We start from the raw sequence: 18,380 nt of genomic DNA on the forward strand, positions 1-18,380 counted from the left end.
CTTGCTCTTTTGTACTTGTTTGCTTTTTTACTTGTGTACCTTCTTTGTACTTTTGCGCATTTTGTGGGTTCTGTATTTCTGTTTTCAGTGTCTGTACCTTATTACTCATATTTACCTCCTGATTGAGACAGTGTTTGTGCAACTTGAGCATGCACAAATGTGGAGGTTTTGCTGGAGATGAAGCAGAAATGTTTGGCATTTGCTGGCATCCATAGAGAAAAATATGCACTAGCATATTACACTAGCAATATGAACACTAGCAAGTGACAAGCATCTAGTAATTTCCTATGGAAGAATGCAATGCAATTCTGCGACATGCAACAAATCAAACTTTCTCATTTTCTTCAGACGAGTTATAACTCTGTGTCATTCTAAATGATTGGCTGCAAGAAATTATTTTAATGAAACGTAGACACAGGGTCTGAAGTTCAATCCCCCACCCCGCAAACGCTAGCGGTCTCTACCCACACACACACACACCCACAAGAGACAAAACGGTCGCCCGCTAGTGTGAACGTAGTGTAAGTAAGTGTAAGTTAAGAGTGTCTTCACAATGATGCAAATTCACACAGTATGTTTGTATTTATATATTTTTGAATTAGACATACATATTAACAAATACAATTGTGAATCAACACTCAAACATAATGGTTTTATTTGTGCTTCTTTGTGTGTATAAAATACAAATAGCAATACAAATCAAGCATACTAAACCAAGAGTACTCTTACAATATATTGTTTTTAAAAAACACACAAGAAACCGAATGTGAGAAGTAATGGGCAACATCATGTTCAATTCAAAGTAGCTGTTATATTAATAATTAAAAAAATACTTCCATCTGAAGTTCACAGTTTCTCCTCCTGAAGAATTTTAACTGTGGTAATGGTTGAGATGGTCTCCTGGATTGGCTCCTTTTCTTCAAGTTTTCTAGAGAAGCACTGGCAATTAATTCTGCAGGAGAACAAGACAAATATGAACTTATAAAAGAAATGTAACAGCTTTTGCTGCAGCATATGCCACTTTGCTGCAATCATATAATCACTGTCCAATCACAAACAAGCAAAATAGCAACTTTACAGAAGAAGAAAAAACATCTTAGCGTTTAACTGTAATTTTTTTAGAGTATTTCTATTGGTCTATTCATCATGGAAACTTCACATTGAAGGACAGCTGCATCAAATTATGTAGTACACTAAAAATGGACAAAAATTGAAATACGTTTTTTTATTGGACAGTGAGGATAAGTTGCTGTGTTTAGCTCAACACACATGAACATTAAGTCGACTGATGTTGAGTCTAGTTTTGCTCAATGTGCTAAAAAAGTTTTGGGGTTAGAGCTTTCTTTTTGTTTAGAGCTAACTTTAATGGAATGAAGAGTGCCAAAAGTTGAATTTATATTAGATGTGTTTGTTTGACAGCTGAAAATTTGTAGTGTTCTCCCCGTGTCTGCGTGGGTTTCCACCTTGTTTCCTCCCAGGGTCCAAAATCATACGTCGGTAGGTCGATTTGCTACTCAAAATTGTCCGTAGGTATGAGTGTGTGAGTGACTGTTTGAGTGTGTGTCGCCCTGTGAACGACTGGCGCCCCCTCCTGGGTGTATTCCTGCCTTGTGTCCAATGATTCCGGGTAGGCTCTGTACCCACCTCGACCCTGAACTAGATAAGTGGTTACAGACAATGAATGAATGAATGAAAGTTGTAAATTTTTCTTATAAAACTAATTTGCAGTAGGGGTTGAATAATTTTAATTGCAACTGTAATTGTACAGATGTAAATGCAACCATTATAGACAGATTTGCTCAAGCTATTTCAAGAAGTGGTCTGAGACGCCAGATGTTATATAATATAAATGCATCCATCTCGCCAAACCACATTCAGCAACCAAAATTTTGCCCCATACAGTATGTATCACAATGCACACGACCGCGAGGAGGCTAATGATGAAAGATGGGCGACACAGGGGCTTAGTGGTTAGAACATTCACCTCCCAGCGTTGAGATCTTCGGTTCAAGTCCTAATTAAGGGGAGTTTCCATGTTCTCCCAGTGTCTGTGTGGGTTTCTTCCGGGGTCTCCGGCTTCCTCCCACAGTTCAAAAAAATGGAAGTTAGGTGAATTGGCTTCTCTAATAACTGTCCTGGTCTGTGAGTAAATGAGTGTGTATGTGAATAAATGTCTGTATGTGTGAGTGAATCTGTGTGTGCCCAGATATGGATTGGCACTCTGTCCTGGGTGAAACCCTAGCGTCCGATGCAGTCCTTCCTGGTTGAGAGTACACTGTGTGCGTTTGGCTGCCGCTTCTCGCCAATGTGTGTGTGGATTGAGTGTTGAATGATTGCCGTTCTGAGAAGTGTTGATTGTAAGGCGTCCTTGGGTATCTATAAATGCGCTATATAACTGTAATAATGAGAAAAAAAAAAGATGCACATTTCTGTTCCTGGGTGGCACAGTGGCGCAGCAGGTAGTGTTGCAGTGTGTGAGGGTGTGTGTGTTGCCCTGTGAAGGACTGGTGCCCCCTCCGGGTTGTATTCCCGCCTTGCGCCCAGTGATTCCGGGTGGGCTTTGGACCCACCGCGACCCTGAACTGGATGAGCGATTAAAGATATTGAATGAAGGAAACAAGGTTAAATGGGTTCAAACATTAAATATGACATCACTATATTTGTATGAACAGAATAAACAACATCTTTTAAAAGTGTATCATTGATTTTTAAGACATCTTTGCTTACCATTATCTAAGATGACTTACCTCTCCCTTTTTTGCATTTGTTCTATATTCTCTGGAAGAGGTCGCTTGAAACTCTCTGGCAGGAAAAGTGTGGTTGCTGATGAAAAAAGGCACAGGGTCCCCAGGATTATGTAGGGTAAGTGTTTATAATACACACCTGTGGAGGACGATAGCATATGAATAGATGAGTACACTGGATGTTACATATGTATTAAATGTTACATATGTATTGAATGGAACTGCTTTAAGTCTTATTCTTGCAGCACAGATTTGCAAAAATGTTACTGCTTACTTAAATGAATGAAGTAGGGGGCAATAGCACTGCCTACACGAGACACCATAGCACATGAGCCCACCGCTGTGTTCCTCAGCACTGTTGGGTACAGTTCCCCAGTGTAGGCAAACATCAGGGCTGTTCCTATTGCTATCCCAAACTTCCCAAACATTTCCAGAGCCACAGCCAAAGAGGGCAGGCCTATGAAAAAAAACACAAACGCTAGTCTGTTTAGGGTGATGTGTTATGCAAAAACATTCTGTGCTATTAGTAGTAATTCATGTTTTGTTATTTTCTAAGTGGAAGTAAGCACCCATCTTCTATGGAAAACATACATTCTTCACATTTTAATAGCCAAAAAAACAAAAAAGCTAGGTACTGAAGACGCGTGGGTTAAATTGCCTAGTGCCTAGTGTATCAGCGATAAACTTCTTTGACCTTTTGGCCCGTGTTCTGTAAATCTAGTCTTTTAGAATAGTTGCTGTAAAATAGCATTTTTTTGAGTGCAGCATGAATTACTCATTTACTAACATATTCTTACTTGGTGGTACTAGCTGGATGAAATAGAGCACCACTCCCCCTAGCAGCATGCTGGCCGAACAGGAGACTCTTCTTGGTAAATAGCGCAGAGAAAGCCAGCTGATAATGTAGGCCGGTACCTCAATAGCAGCTGAGATGAAACAGTTTACATATGGATCTCCGTGGAGGCGAGACGTGTTTAAAGACAGGCCAAAGTAGCCCATGCTGAGGGTTAACCTTAAACAGGAAACACAGCAAATCACACTGATTAAATACATAATAAACTGATGCAAAATGCCCATGTTCTAAAATAACAATAACAAACTGCTGATATTAGACCTAGATCTTCAGTGTAGTCCAATAATCAGAGGTATACAAATGGTGGGGCACCTTCAACTAAGGAATTGCATAATGGGGTGAGATTGATTTTTTTTTTAAATAATTCTTTCATCTATATATTTTCAGAACCTAGTATTTTCTTATTTAGTAATGGGCGGCATGGTGGTGCAGCAGGTAGTGTCGCAGTCACACAGCTCCAGGGACCTGGAGGTTGTTCAAGTCCCGCTCCGGGTGACTGTCTGTGAGCAGTGTGGTGTGTTCTCCCTGTGTCCGCATGGGTTTCCTCCTGTAGGTGGAGTGTCCGTAGGTGAGAGTGTGTGAGTGAATGTGTGGGTGTTGCCCTGTGAAGGACAGGCGCCCCCTCCAGGGTGTGTTCCTGCCTTGCGCCCAATTATTCCAGGTAGGCTCTGGACCCACCGCGACCCTGAACTGGAACTTTTTGGACAATTTCACACACTCGCACTCACTGACACACTCCCACGTGTACCAACCTATGTATTTGCACTGTGGGAGGAAACCAGAGCACCTGGAGGAAACCCACACAAACACAGAGAGCACACACAACACTCCTCACAGACAGTCACCCGGAGGAAACCCACACAAACACAGAGAGCACACACCACACTCCTCACAGACAGTCACCCGGAGGAAACCCACACAAACACAGACAGCACACACCACACTCCTCACAGACAGTCACCCGGAGGAAACCCACGCAGACACAGGGAGAACACACCACACTCCTCACAGAGAGTCACCCGGAGGAAACCCACACAGACACAGGGAGAACACACCACACTCCTCACAGACAGTAACCCGGAGGAAACCCACGCAGACACAGGGAGAACACACCACACTCCTCACAGACAGTCACCAGGAGGAAACACACGCAGACACAGGGAGAACACACCACACTCCTCACAGACAGTCACCCGAAGGAAACCCACGCAGACACCGGGAGAACACACCACACTCCTCACAGACAGTCACCCGGAGGAAACCCACGCAGACACAGGGAGAACACACCACACTCCTCACAGACAGTCACCCGGAGGAAACCCCCACAAACACAGAGAGAACACACCACACTCCTCACAGACAGTCACCCGGAGGAAACCCACGCAGACACAGGGAGAACACACCACACTCCTCACAGACAGTCACCCGGAGGAAACCCACGCAGACACAGAGAGAACACACCACACTCCTCACAGACAGTCACCCAAGGTGGGGCTGGAACCCTCAACGCCAGGACCCTGGAGCTGTGTAACAGTGACAAAACCTGCAGCCTACATTCATGTAAATATGCAAGATAGAAAATCAAGCTCTTCATGACCTGAAAGACATTTGCCGGTGACTGAAGTATAGAATGGCTCGGTATGTGTACACTGGAGGTTCTTACCACACTAGAAACAATATCAAGGTTGTCTCCCGAATGCTGCTGGTCCTCAAAAGATCCAGGATATTTTTTGTTTCATTTGGCTTTGTGTCTCCCACAATATCCTATAAAACAAAGTATTTAAAATAACACATCAGCTGTGGGTGTTGAGGGAGGAAAAAAGCCCTCTTCCTTCATTTCCACCAACTCCAGTTTCCCTGCCTCTCTAACCATTAGGCCACAGTTGTCCTCATTTGGTTTCTCAGAAATTCATTATACTTGAGCATTTTTTTATTTTGGAAATTGTCCAGTCTTCTCACTACTCACTTTTTGAGTAGGTTTCTAAAACATACCTCGATCTCCTTAAAGATGATGTCAGGAGCTGTGACTTTGTTTTTCTTGGCAGCATTTTTCACTATGGTCTCAGCTTCTTCTATTCTCCCCTGTGAGATCAGCCACCGAGGAGACTCAGGAATAAACCTGTGACAACAGACAGAGATACAAAATATACATTTGAGCTTACACATGGTGTGAAAAAATGTAGCCATAAAAACAGGACACACTTGAGATAGATAATACTAAGGACCAGATGTTCAAAATTTGCAATCAGTGTACAATTAAAAGTGAATTTTGTAACATTGTCTACTACCTGTAGACACAAGGTTCAGTGAGAACAATGAGAGCTTACAGAACAATGAGAAATTAGTGCAAGGAGATAATAGTTTACAGGGGGTACATAAACATTTATAAACTTGGTCAGAAAATGGAATTTAGACTACAAAATATGGATTGCTTAAGGAGTTCTGAAAATTTAAGTAGTAGTATTATACTGAAATACTGTTATTTATTTGATGGTGGAAAATACAGTTCTAGTGTTTGTGTGTATGTTAAGACCTTTGCCTACATCTACTGTGAAAGGAACACTAGATCGTTTTTTTATAATTTACATTTACAGTTTTCAAACTGTTTTGATGCATCACTGACCTGTAGTATTTAGTATATTTGCTCCTAGGCTTCCTTATAGTTTCAGAGTGTAATTCACTTTTACAGCACTGTCCTGAAGTCAATGTAGGAAAAGGGGTTGTTTCCTACCAACCTCCAAAATGTACACATTGCAGTTTCTGCAGTGCTGAGTTTCTAGTAACAAAAACAGAGGCACTGTTCTCCCTAATACAGGTCAGTGAAGTTGTAATTTCAAGGTAAATATACTACATAGTGTTGCTTTAAAATAGTTGAGTTCACTCCTTTGAAGAAGTGTCTAGAAACATTTGGACATACAATGCATGAGGGAACCAAACACATATTGTTTGCTATGTTTTATCTGGTTAAATTCACTTGAAATCTAGTGTAAAAACATAGTATAGCTCTGCAACACTGCAATATGTTAATTATTTACACCTACCACCAGAGGGGAATGTAGATAAGGCCAGGTAGAGAAAGTGCAACTAAAAGCATCCTCCAGTCTCGTATTAGGTACGCTATGAGTGGTAGAATCATGTAACCAATGGCGAAGAACAGACAGACTCCCAGTGATGAGTAGATGACCCTCACAGACCCAGAAAGGATTTCTGTACCTGTCAATAGCCAAAACACCAAAATAAGTTGTGCCTAACCAATTGGCAGAAAAAATCTGATAATGTTCTAGTGAATAATTTGGATTTTTTTATTACCTAACACAAATGCAGCCACATAGTTGGAAATTTGTCCCAGCCCAACAATGAAGAAGAGAACAGAGAATATTTCCCATGATGGTGCAAAGACTTGAAGAAAGGTGAAGAACGTTTGGACCATCATGGTTACGAAAAGGACAGGCTTTCTTCCAAACCTTCATTCAGAGAAAGATACAAAACAAAAGAATTAGAAAAAGAGAAAGAATGAAATACCAGACTGTACTTCATGAGGAGGATGGTAGTGTGGTGACAAGTTCTACCGGTCAGAGAGCTGTCCAGAGAAGAAAGATCCACTGAGCACACCAATATAGTAGATGGAAGAGGTGAAGGGCTGTTTCCACTCATCGTCACAAACAAGATCAAACTAAAAATGGACCAACCAACATTACTTTAATATAGTTTATGGTGTATGTTCAGAAATACATTCACAATTTAAATAAATGTCTTATGGCAATAGTTTGGTACTATCTCAAGAAAAAGAAATGTCAATTTATTAACATCATTTCACAAATTGATTCTCTATGTTATACCCATCCGTGGTAGTCAGCACAGAAATACACACTAGTCAGGGACTTTTTAGCCACAAACACACAACCAAAACAGCAGGCTGCCAGCCATAGTGCCTGTGGAGCCTTTTGGGGGTTAGGTGCCTTGCATAAGGGCACTTCAGCTATGGATATGGATCAATTTGTTGAACCTCTGGTCTCAAGCCTACTTCTTTAACCTTAAGACTGCAGCTGGCCCCAGTCTAGTCGGTGTAGTTGGCTGGATACTGACAACAAATTACCTCACGGAGTTTCCTAAATATCTCTATTTTGACAAAACAAATAAATGCGTAGGGTGGTATGCATGACAAACTGGTTTCAAGGAAACCATTTTGCTTTATTATAATGTTTCAGAGTAGTTATATTTGTTATGAAATTTGAATTAGAATATCTCAATAGTTTGGGTAAATGTTTCAGGGAGAGGGATAATATCAATAACAGCATTAATAATAACTTAGTAGATAAATACGTTGATTAAGCGAGTTGTGATTAAACTGTACCGAACTAATGTGTTTATGCGTTAACTTTGACAACACTAATTGTATTCATATTTCTTGCACATTTTTCCCTTGGAGTCTTTCTTTGCACAGTGCTACTACTCCTTGTAAGTGGTAACTGCATTTTGTCAGATTGTACTTGTACTGAGCAATGACAAATTCGAATCCATCTGTATCTAATCTATCTATCTAATCAACCACAAAAGTCTTCTTGAACTTACCTCATGATTTAAGAATGCAATTTGCATTGTACTAACCTGGTGGGTATATTAGTTTCTTTCTTTGGTTAAGTAGATTGACTGCAAAAGTATAAACACTAATACACTACATGGCCAAGAGATGTTCAGGAGACTCTCAGATATTCATAAATGTCATCATGCTATCAGATCAGATTAACTGTATTGTTATGAACAATTTGCAGGCTTTTTAAAGCTGTTTGATGAAATTGTGGGGTGATTTTTGGAGTTGGTTTTTGTCACTGACTTCATAAATGAGAGTCTGATTATTGTTGTGATGGATGACTCATATTTATAAGGTAATGCTTTTCTTAATTCTCGTGATTTTTTGAGATATTAGGTGGTTTTCTGAGCTGGATTACTTGACAAAGCTTGGTTAGATTTTAATCATCATATCTCATGTCTGTCTATTAAGGCATTCCTAGGTTAAACCATAAGTTTGAGTGCTTGGGGTTCAGGTAGAGTATAACAGATTTTACCATTCTAAAAAACGACATTGGATGTTGGAACAATGCTGTGAGGATTTCATGAGAACTTAGCAAGTATTAGTTCTCAATTATCACAAATTCCACTCCGATTCATGAGTTACAATTTTGTTTACAGTGTTTTTACCTTAAAGTAGTTCACATCACTAAATATGAGCGTTTGCAGACTTTTGGACAAAGTCTATATCTTCACTGATAACTGAATGATAAGGAGATAAGGGGAATTTCGTATTCCTAAATCATCATTTTAAATGGCATACATTAGACAAAGACACACGAGTTATTTGAGCTTATGAGCACTCACCTCAGTAATTATAGTGGACTGGTATATGTCTTTGCTGTAATTCCATCCGTCTACACATTTTTCCAATTCAATACCAGTTAGATTTACGTCTTGAGGTTGGTAGCCTTGAGCAAACAGATCTCGTATAACGTCCAACTTATATCTCCTGCACTTACTCAGCTCTAGCTTTCCGTTCACCTCCTTTGTAGGAATGCTAGCCCTTATCCATTCCTCACTCAGATTTGTACTTGGGACTTGGCAGTGGTGGCCTGGAATATCAGCCAGGAATATCACTGAAAAAGCACTGAATCCATTGGGAACTGTGCTGGCACACAGCAGAAAAAAGACAATTTGTTGAAAGAGTCCCCACTGGCCCAGGAATGCAGTTGTTTCCTCATAGTCCTTCATAGTTAATTCCGTCTGTTCTAACCCACGTATGCACTCTTGTCATTCTCGCCTGATCCAGCATTAAATAAGCTCCCGTTGAAGCACAAATGATTTACAAATGATTTACCTGGCATAGACCCACTGGTTTTGCCATAAACTGGTAGTATGCTAAATGCTAGCAGGCTAACTTTTTTATCTTGTACATAAGCATTTGTGTTCTGCTTTAATTGGCCTAGTTCTGCCTATGTTTACAGCTACAATTGTAAGTCCTCTAAGTATTATAAAAATATTTTCACTACATTTCACTACAGTCATGTTTTTCTTGGAGCTAATATAACAGCAAGCGAAGCTGAAGAGGCTTAAATAATAAACAGGTGTTATTCTGTAAATGATTCACAGGATATACTTGCTTTATTGACATGCATTCCTTTGTATTCCTGCATAGAATGAGTTGTTTCAATGTCCAGCCTGACAAAAGCATATTGATGCCTTTTGTCTAAACACTTGAGTGAAGACTGGTTCTGCAAATAATTCATTTGATATATTGTTAATGATGACTTATCTTTTTTTTTTTCTTCGCCTGTTCTTGCATATTAACTGATGTTCCAATGTTCAGTCTGTCAAATGCCTATTGTAGTCTCTTTTAAAGGACCTGAGAGAACAAAGGTCACTTTGTAGACAACACTAGTTTGTTTCTTAGGTATAACTTATGAGCAAAAGTCCAGATGTCAAATTGGAGAGAACATGTGTCAAAGCATCAGGTTTTACTAAAAAGGCTGGAAGTTACTGATGATTTGTGCCAAACCTGGGCCAGATTTTGTATGATAATACAATGCAGCAGGTAGTGTCGCAGTCATACAGCTCCAGGGGCCTGGAGGTTGTGGGTTCGATTCCCACTCTGGGTGACTGTCTGTGAGGAGTTGGTGTGTTCTTCCCGTGTCTGCGTGGGTTTCCTCTGGGTGCTCTGGTTTCCACAGTCCAAAAAAAAACACACGTTGGTAGGTGGATTGGTGACTCTACAGTGTCCGTAGGTGTGAGTGAATGTGTGTGTGTGTGTCTGTGTTGCCCTGTAAAGGACTGACGCCCCCTCCAGGGTGTATTCCCACCTTGCGCCCGATGATTCCAGGTAGGCTCTGGACCCACCACGACTCTGAATTGGATAAGCGGTTACAGATAATGAATGAACACATTCTATTCAGGTTCTGTGCAGTTTTTAAGATGGGTGTATACAGAATAAAGTAACTTTCTAGACAAATTGTGGTGTGTTCAGGAAAATACAGAACATTCATTCATTCATTCATTATCTGTAACCGCTTATCCAATTCAGGGTCGTGGTGGGTCCAGAGCCTACCTGGAATCATTGGGCGCAAGGCGGGAATACACCCTGGAGGGGGCGTCAGTCCTTCACAGGGCAACACAGACACACACACACATTCACACCTACGGACACTTTCGAGTCGCCAATCCACCTACCAACGTGTGTTTTTAGACTGTGGGAGGAAACCGGAGCACCTGGAGGAAACCCACACAGACACGGGGAGAACACACCAACTCCTCACAGACAGTCACCCGGAGCGGGAATCGAACCCACAACCGTCAGGTTCCTGGAGCTGTGTGACTGCGACACTGCCTGCTGCACCACCGTGCCGCCCAAATACAGAACATGTCAAACTTTAAATGACTGAAAAAACTTGATAATCTCAGGCTTTTAACATTTTCTTCTTCAGTTCAAAGATTTCTGTGGTTATTCCCTTCAATATAGCAGCTTAAAAGGCAGGAATTAGGTGGTCTCCCATCCAAGGATTAACCAGAACATGCCCCTCATAGGTACTGAGGGTTGTTCTGCCATGAGCACAGTTTGTTGGCTTCAGTGGTCTAGTCCTGTTTACTGACTCAAGAGCCTCATTTTGAAGGTCTAGTAGACTTTACAGTACTGGTAAACTTGGTAATCTCAGGCTTTTTATGTTTTTTGATTCAAAATAGCAGCCTAAGGGAAAAGCTAAGGTCCCTAGCTGGTTGCCCAGCCAAGGATCATCCTAACCAGGGAAGATCCTTCTTAGATTCAGATATCATCCCACACATTGTATACTGACAGTGGTATGGCCATAAGTGAGGCTTGCTTTCTGTAGTGTCTGTAATTACTGAACAGAGAACAGCCAGGATCAGGTATTTTGAAAGTGGTATGGCCATAAACGAAGTTCAGTGGCTGGAGTGATCTATTTCTAATTACTAAACCACAAGCCCATGCTCATTTGTAGGTGCTCTTAAACATAACATTACTGAAAAGGGGTTTTGAGTTTTAATATTCTTTGAGTTCAAAGAATTTCTGATTACTCCCTTCAAAATAGCAGCCTAAGGGAAAGGCTTAGAGGCCCTATGGTAGGTGGTCTCCCATCATGGACTTTCTTAGCTTCAGATGCCAGGCTAGATCACATATTGTGAGAATGGTATTGCTGGATTAGTCTATTTGTAATTACTGAACCATGGGTCTTTGCTCATTCTGAGGTGCTAAGATAAATGTAATGGAGGACATAATAGTTTACCTTAAAAATACAGTTTCAAATCATTATGCTACTTCACTGACCTGTCTTAAGGAGAGTAGAGCCTCTCTCGTTGCAGAGCCTCTCTCATAGTGCAAAAACTGCACTATGCATATAGAGGAGGGCATGAATCACCCCATTCCATCCCTTGATTTCTGCACAGTGCTGTACAAACGAATTACACTAAAGGAGTCCTACAGGAGCAAAAAATAATAATAATATATATTTTTAAAACTTTAATTATTTTTTTCCATAACAGCATGTAGGGGTAAACGTAAAAAATTCAGTTTGCATATTTTAAAAAATAGTTTTATTATTGTTGTTTTATTTTAAAAAGCCAACAACTGCAATAGCAAATTCATTATATTGCAAGCAAACAAAATACTAAAGTTAACATTTTAATAAAGTAAATATTTTTCAAAATAATGTATACTAAATATTTTTCAAAATCTCGTTTTAATGGTGGGTGCTTCTATATATGTCTAAAAATATACTGAGACTTTAATAAATAAAAATCCAAATATATATTGGTGTAGATGCTTTCCAGAATACAGTATTTGAACGTACTAGAATAAATATTATATTTTGGTGCCTTGGAAGATCAATTATATTAGTAGAGGCCAGGTTGGGGTGCGTGTTTGTATGTACATGTTTAGGACATTGCTCTTGTTGACGGTTGAAAATTTAAAAGACGCTACTGCGGCTTAAAAATCCGTAGTTAATAACAGCGTTATTTTGAGATCACAACCAGTGCTTCAGTCGCCAACAATGAACACACATCCAAAACGGAGGGCTCAGTTGACCTTCAAGAAAGAGGAACAGAGTAAAAACAAGGAGAATAGACAGAAAAACACCAGTAAACAGTCGAATATTATGGTCAAAGCCGAAAAGCCGTTAAGAGCGCTCGTTGCTAGAGCCCACGATGAACAGAAACAGCCGTTGCTCAGCAAAAGTAACCGCAGCTCAGCGAAGCAGAAAAGAGAAAAGTTAACGTTACGAGAAGAAGCTAACGCCAATACAAATGACAAACAGGCGAAAATGTCCTCGCGTGAAAACGATGCTATTGAGAAAGTAGAGAATATTGTGGCACCTGCTACTTCGACTGCAGTGCCGTTATTCAAAGAAGAGGGGTCCTCGATAAAAATTACCAGCGTTTTCTCGCTAAAAGGTCTGCTGCAGGGTCCTGACACAGCAGATCTCTCAAAATCACTTCAAACTGATGTCCAGGAACAGTTTACAAATGTGGGTAATGAACCTATTAAAGCAGGACTTCCACACGTCCCATCCCAGTCTGATAGTGACGCTCCTGACCAAATCATAACGGAAGGACTGGACCTCACTCAACCTTCGTTAGCTGCTGGTAAGAAGCGGTCGTGCTGACCCTAATTTTAGGATCGATTCAGTATTGGGGGAGATCTAGCGCTTGTAATTTAATTACTTATTATTTTAAACCTTGACTCTAAGGGATCATGGCTTTCAAAAATTCCAAAAATGTGTCTAACATGTTGGAATTGGCATATACACAAAATGTGGTATAACGTATGCTAGCCTAACTGCTACTGGCATATTGTAGTATAGAGTGTAGCTTTTAAATAGGGTGACCAGACGTCCTCTTTTTTAGACTTAAAAAAATGTCCGGGATTTTGTTTTTCTAGAGCTTACATAGAATTTGGAGAAGCGTTTCGTTCACAAACTAGTCCCGCCCTCCCCTACTCCGATTGGTTCGCTTGAATGAGAAGGGGGCGTGGTGAAGTAGCCTAAAATCTTCTGATTGGACGGTCTGACTGTAGAGCTACCGTTATTAGTCGATAACCTCTGTAAACATTTAATTGGTCAGTCTGCACGTCAAACCCCCCCACCCCAAAAATGGGGGAATAAATTACTACATCATTTTAACACATCAGCTTTCCTTATGAATAATGAATAGAATAGACAAATACAAATGTTCCAAAATATTTTTTTTACTTCCACTGGAATTTAAGAAGGTCTTTCCTTCTCCTGTAAAGTTGCTATTTTGAAGATGCATGTTTTTCATTGTACAGCGACTATATATATTTTTCAGTATGTGTATATTGTGGATTTTATGTTTTTTTTTTTTTTTAAATCTCTGTAATCAATAATAGTCAGGATAATTTCAGTGGGACAAAAATGGCACTCCAGTTGGGAATCTCCAATAGCCCTTTTTTTCTTGTCATAATGATCTCTAGGTTCTCCTCTGAACATTTTAGGTCCCCATGTAATAATCTTAAAAGCTTGCTTTAAAAAATCTGACCAAATTGATGTTCATTTTCAATTTGTTCCTCCAGGTGATGTCAACATTAAACAATTTAAAGACAAAAATGGCAATATTAAGAGACCCATGAATGCATTCATGCTGTGGTCAAAGGTCCACCGTCCTGCTTTGTCCAGTGCCTATCCTAAAGCTAGCAACGCAGACATCAGTGTCCAGCTTGGGCTGGAGTGGAGCAAACTGACAGAAATACAGAAGATGCCCTACTTTGAGGAGGCAAATAAACTCAAAGTCAGACACACACTGGAGTTTCCTGGTAAGGAGGACAAGAGTTTTCAAATTTTCAACCTAGGATAGAGGGATTTATAATAGTTCAATATTCACATCATTGCTGTGTAAATGGATGTTGCTCTGGCAGTTGCTGATTTGTTTAGTTTCATTGGGTTATAAAAATTGCAGTATATGATGTAAATCATGAAAAACTCTATTTCCTTAAGTACTCTTCAAAACATTTCTTTCTTATCAATATAGACTGGGTCTATAAGCCACAAGCAAAGAAGAAGAAGGGTAATGCCCCTGGAGTGCTTAATCCAGCAATGGCACAGGTCTTGTCACCCTTAGCTCCAGCACGGTCCACCAACAGCAGTACTGCAGCTTTGCAGACGAATCCTATGTTTTCTGGTACAAGTCACTCCTGCTATTCAAGTCATCATTATACTTTGCACCACTTGAGATTAGACATATCGATAATGCATTTAGTAACAGTTTGAAAGAGTGGTGATTGAAATAAATTACACAACCATAACAAATACCCACTGTTCCTTAGATTGTATAAAATATTATAGCACATATGAGCAGCACAAATAAACTATTCTATGCTAGCTTGTGCAAGATGAGAGTTATGCACTGTAGTCAAACATTCTGATGGAATCTGCAAAGGTGATATTGAATGCATACATAAATATCTAACAACATCCCACCATCTAATAAGAAGAGTTCTCTGTACATTACAATATTATGTGACACACATAAACTTCGATTTGACATCCACATACACAGTACTCATACTAACACTCCTGCAGTACTGCTGTGTCTGATCCCAGCACAACACACACTAACACACGACCACCATATCGGTGTCACTGCAGCGCTGAGAATGACCAACCACCCAAAGCATACCTGCTTTATGGGGTGCTGTGGGATTCCTGACCCTTGAAGAATAGAAGAGAATAGAATAGAATAGAATAGAATAGAATAGCTTTTTATTGTCGCTGAGAAAACAATGTTCAGAACAGTGTTAAAACAGTGAAATGCAGTTTTAGCATCCTCTCTCAGGCAGCAGTTAAAATATAAAATCTATACATGTGCAAAATAGCAGATTGTTCAGAGACATTAACACAGGAGGTATATACAGGCTTTGTTTAAAAGTGCCGTGTGCAATTGCTTGTCCATTAGGATGGGTGGTTGTCTGTTGATTCTACTGATTATCAATCAGGATGGATTGGTTAAATTAGTTGATGAGGGGGGGTTGATGGCTGATGGGTTAATGGCTTTCACAGCCTGGGGAAAGAAGCTGTGTTTCAACCTGTTTGTCTTTGCTTTTAATTGTCTGAATCTCTTTTTGGAGGAGAGGGGGAAAAACAGTGTGTCCAGGGTGAGTAATGTCCAATGAAATGCTGGTAGCCTTTTTCTGGAGTCGGCTGTTGTAAATGTCGCTGAGGGGGGGTAGTGAGGTTCCTATGATTTTTTCCACCCCTCTCACCACTCGCTGCAGGTCTCTCCTGTCCTGTGCTGTGCAACTGGTGAACCAGACTGCAGCAGTATGTCAGGATGCTCTCGATGGTGGCTCTGTAAAAGTTCACTAGCAAGTGTTGAGGTAGGTGGGAGTGCTTCAGCTTCCTGAGGAAGTAGAGTCTCTGTTGTGCCTTCCGCACTTGGTGTTGGGTGTTGAAGGCCCATGTGAAGTCAGCAGAGATGTGTACTCCAAGAAACTTGAAGTGCTCCACTCTCTCAACCACTCCATTGATGAGGAGGGCCGTGGTCTTGGTGTGGGTGGATCTTCTAAAATCCACGACCATCTCCTTGGTTTTATTTGGGTTCGGTTTCAGGTAGTTGTTCTTACACCATGCTGTCAAGTGCCGGACCTCTCCCTGTAGGCTGACTCGTCGTTGTTTGTAATCAGTCCTACAATGGTGGTGTCATCAGCAAACTTAATGATGTTATTGGAGGTGTGAATGGGGGAGCAGTCATATGTGAAGAGTGAGTAGAGGAGGGGGCTGAGGACACATCCCTGTGGGCTGCCTGTGTTCAAGATGAGAGTTGAGGATGTGCGGTCTCTCATCCTGACGTATTGGCGTCTGTTGTTCGGGAAGTCCAATATCCATGAGCATAGTGAACTGCCTAGGCCCAGATCGCCCAGTTTTTTGACCAGGTTTTGTGGAATAACTGTATTAAAGGCTTAACTAAAGTCCACGAACAACATCCTTACATATGAACTTTTCTGTTCTAGATGAGTGAGGGCTGAGTGGAGAGCTGTGATCACAGCACCCCCTATCGACCTGTTGGTTCTGTAGGCAAACTGATGTTGGTCAAGGTCAGCTGGGATGGCAGATCTGATGTGAGGGATAATGAGTTTCTCAAAGCATTTAGAGATGATGGGAGTTAAGGCGACCGGGCGGTAGTCGTTTAGGCAGCACACTGTGTTTTTCTTTGCCACTGGGACGATGGTGGCTGATTTGAGGCAAGTGGGAACTGCAGATTGTTGCTGGGAGAGGTTGAAAATGGTGGTGAACACTCCTGCCAGTTGGTCTGCGCAGACCTTGAGAATACGTCCAGCAACACCATCTGGTCCAGGAGCTTTTCTAGTGTTTATCCTGCGCAGAGCAGATCGGACCTGGTTTGGGTGAAGCTGAATGGGGGTGTCCTCGGCTGCACGTCTTGGCTGGCTGGTGGCATCCGGGTTGCTGTTATTCTTATGGTCAAACAGGCTGAAATGGGGATAAGAAATTAGGCAGAGTAGACTACACTCTGTTATACATACAGGGTGCTCCTTTAGTGTAAGTGGAGATGAGAGTATGGACAGTGAATGTAGAAACAAGGAGGTAGCCATACAATTATGACTAGACTGTATTTATAGACAATAATTTATGTTAGATTCGTTAGGCTGTTATGCATATTATATTAAAATTAAATATGTCATAGTAATTACTGTCATTAGAGCATTGGCTACATTTAAAAACTACTTATTTTGATACAACTGAATGATGGAAAATTTCATGTTTTCAGTAATTCTTTTTCTCTCTCTCTCTTCTTTCACTCTTTTATATGCATAAGATCAACAAAATGCACCAATTTCTAGGGTGACTAAGATTACATCCCCTAATATGTCCCAGGCAACAAGTGCAGCACCTGTATTGTTGCAGACTTCTCCATACATTATGCCATATTCTCACAGTAAGTAACTACATCTGACAGTGATATTACCCAGATATGTTTCTGAAAGATGGTAAAAGCTCTGTCTTCTGATATCCTTAAATGACTTGTGCTGTATTTTAGGTGAGCTGTTGACTGTACCCCCCACTCAGAGTCTTGGCCTACAACTGAACAACAGTAACATCGTGGTCAGACCAATAAAGCTTCAAGCCAGTGGTCTGATGTCAGATTCTAGAGATCTGCACATGCCTGGTGTTCCTAACCTGTACCCATCAGCACTGCTGCATTCCAGTAGCCCCCTTATTTCCACACCTTACCATTTCACCCCGCCTGTGTTCGTGCCTGAGCCACAGTTCTTCTCTGTAGGGTAAATACATTTTTGTTCATAAAGAAATTGACTGAAGATTGATTCAAGTCCCAGACAACACTTACTTTGTGTGTAAGCTTATTTATCTTGTAAAAAGTAATTTTTCTGTTTAATTTATTTTACAGCAACTGCCCTTATACAGAATACAACAGCTGTCCATCTTGCTTCAGAGGCTTTTATGATGACTATTTCCAAAGGAATAATGCATCATTTTCTGCTTTAAACCAGCAATATATTTTCCATGCAGGGTCTAGGAGGGTAATTCACAGCCAAGGTCCCTCTCCCAGTTCTGAATTCCCTGATACCTTGCAGAACAACACAATTATAGAGGTAGAAGGTAGTGATGGGATTCAAACCCTGAGAGTGCTTTAGTGTGTGTGCTACTAATATTCAGTTCACATGTTTTTAGGCAGTTGTTCTTGTTAAATCTGCCTGTTGAAATAAATAATTTGAGATTTTATATAGTTTGTTT

The 18,380-nt window shown here is 40.7% G+C and overlaps 2 protein-coding genes across 4 annotated transcripts; one reads left to right on the top strand and one right to left on the bottom strand.

The window, feature by feature from the left end:
• Positions 1 to 675: 675 nt before the first annotated feature.
• LOC136668164 (organic cation/carnitine transporter 2-like) lies at positions 676 to 12,060 on the bottom strand. Of its 3 annotated transcripts, none has more exons than XM_066645493.1 (11): positions 11,924 to 12,048; positions 8,974 to 9,991; positions 7,167 to 7,270; positions 6,907 to 7,061; positions 6,639 to 6,810; positions 5,590 to 5,716; positions 5,261 to 5,361; positions 3,542 to 3,756; positions 3,019 to 3,201; positions 2,748 to 2,823; positions 676 to 952 (listed from the first exon to the last, which is right to left on the bottom strand). In XM_066645493.1, exons 2-11 carry the CDS (start codon positions 9,358 to 9,360, stop codon positions 847 to 849), a joined length of 1,626 nt encoding a protein of 541 aa, XP_066501590.1. In that variant the 5' UTR covers positions 9,361 to 9,991; positions 11,924 to 12,048; the 3' UTR covers positions 676 to 846. The 3 variants fall into 3 exon arrangements, with proteins under 3 accessions (XP_066501590.1, XP_066501588.1, XP_066501591.1); XM_066645491.1 differs by having other exon boundaries at positions 680 to 952; positions 2,748 to 2,883; XM_066645494.1 differs by lacking the exon at positions 8,974 to 9,991 and having other exon boundaries at positions 685 to 952; positions 2,748 to 2,883; positions 11,924 to 12,060.
• A 485-nt stretch (positions 12,061 to 12,545) lies between these two features.
• On the top strand, positions 12,546 to 18,357 carry LOC136668165 (transcription factor SOX-30-like). Its single transcript, XM_066645495.1, has 6 exons — positions 12,546 to 13,239; positions 14,186 to 14,425; positions 14,641 to 14,790; positions 17,443 to 17,562; positions 17,665 to 17,908; positions 18,034 to 18,357. The coding sequence occupies exons 1-6, from the start codon at positions 12,648 to 12,650 to the stop codon at positions 18,278 to 18,280; spliced, it is 1,593 nt and encodes a 530-aa protein (XP_066501592.1). The 5' UTR covers positions 12,546 to 12,647; the 3' UTR covers positions 18,281 to 18,357.
• The last annotated feature ends 23 nt before the right edge of the window (positions 18,358 to 18,380 follow it).

The sequence above is a fragment of the Hoplias malabaricus genome, chromosome 15, assembly GCF_029633855.1.
Source record: "Hoplias malabaricus isolate fHopMal1 chromosome 15, fHopMal1.hap1, whole genome shotgun sequence".
NCBI classification, from domain to species: Eukaryota; Metazoa; Chordata; class Actinopteri; order Characiformes; family Erythrinidae; genus Hoplias; species Hoplias malabaricus.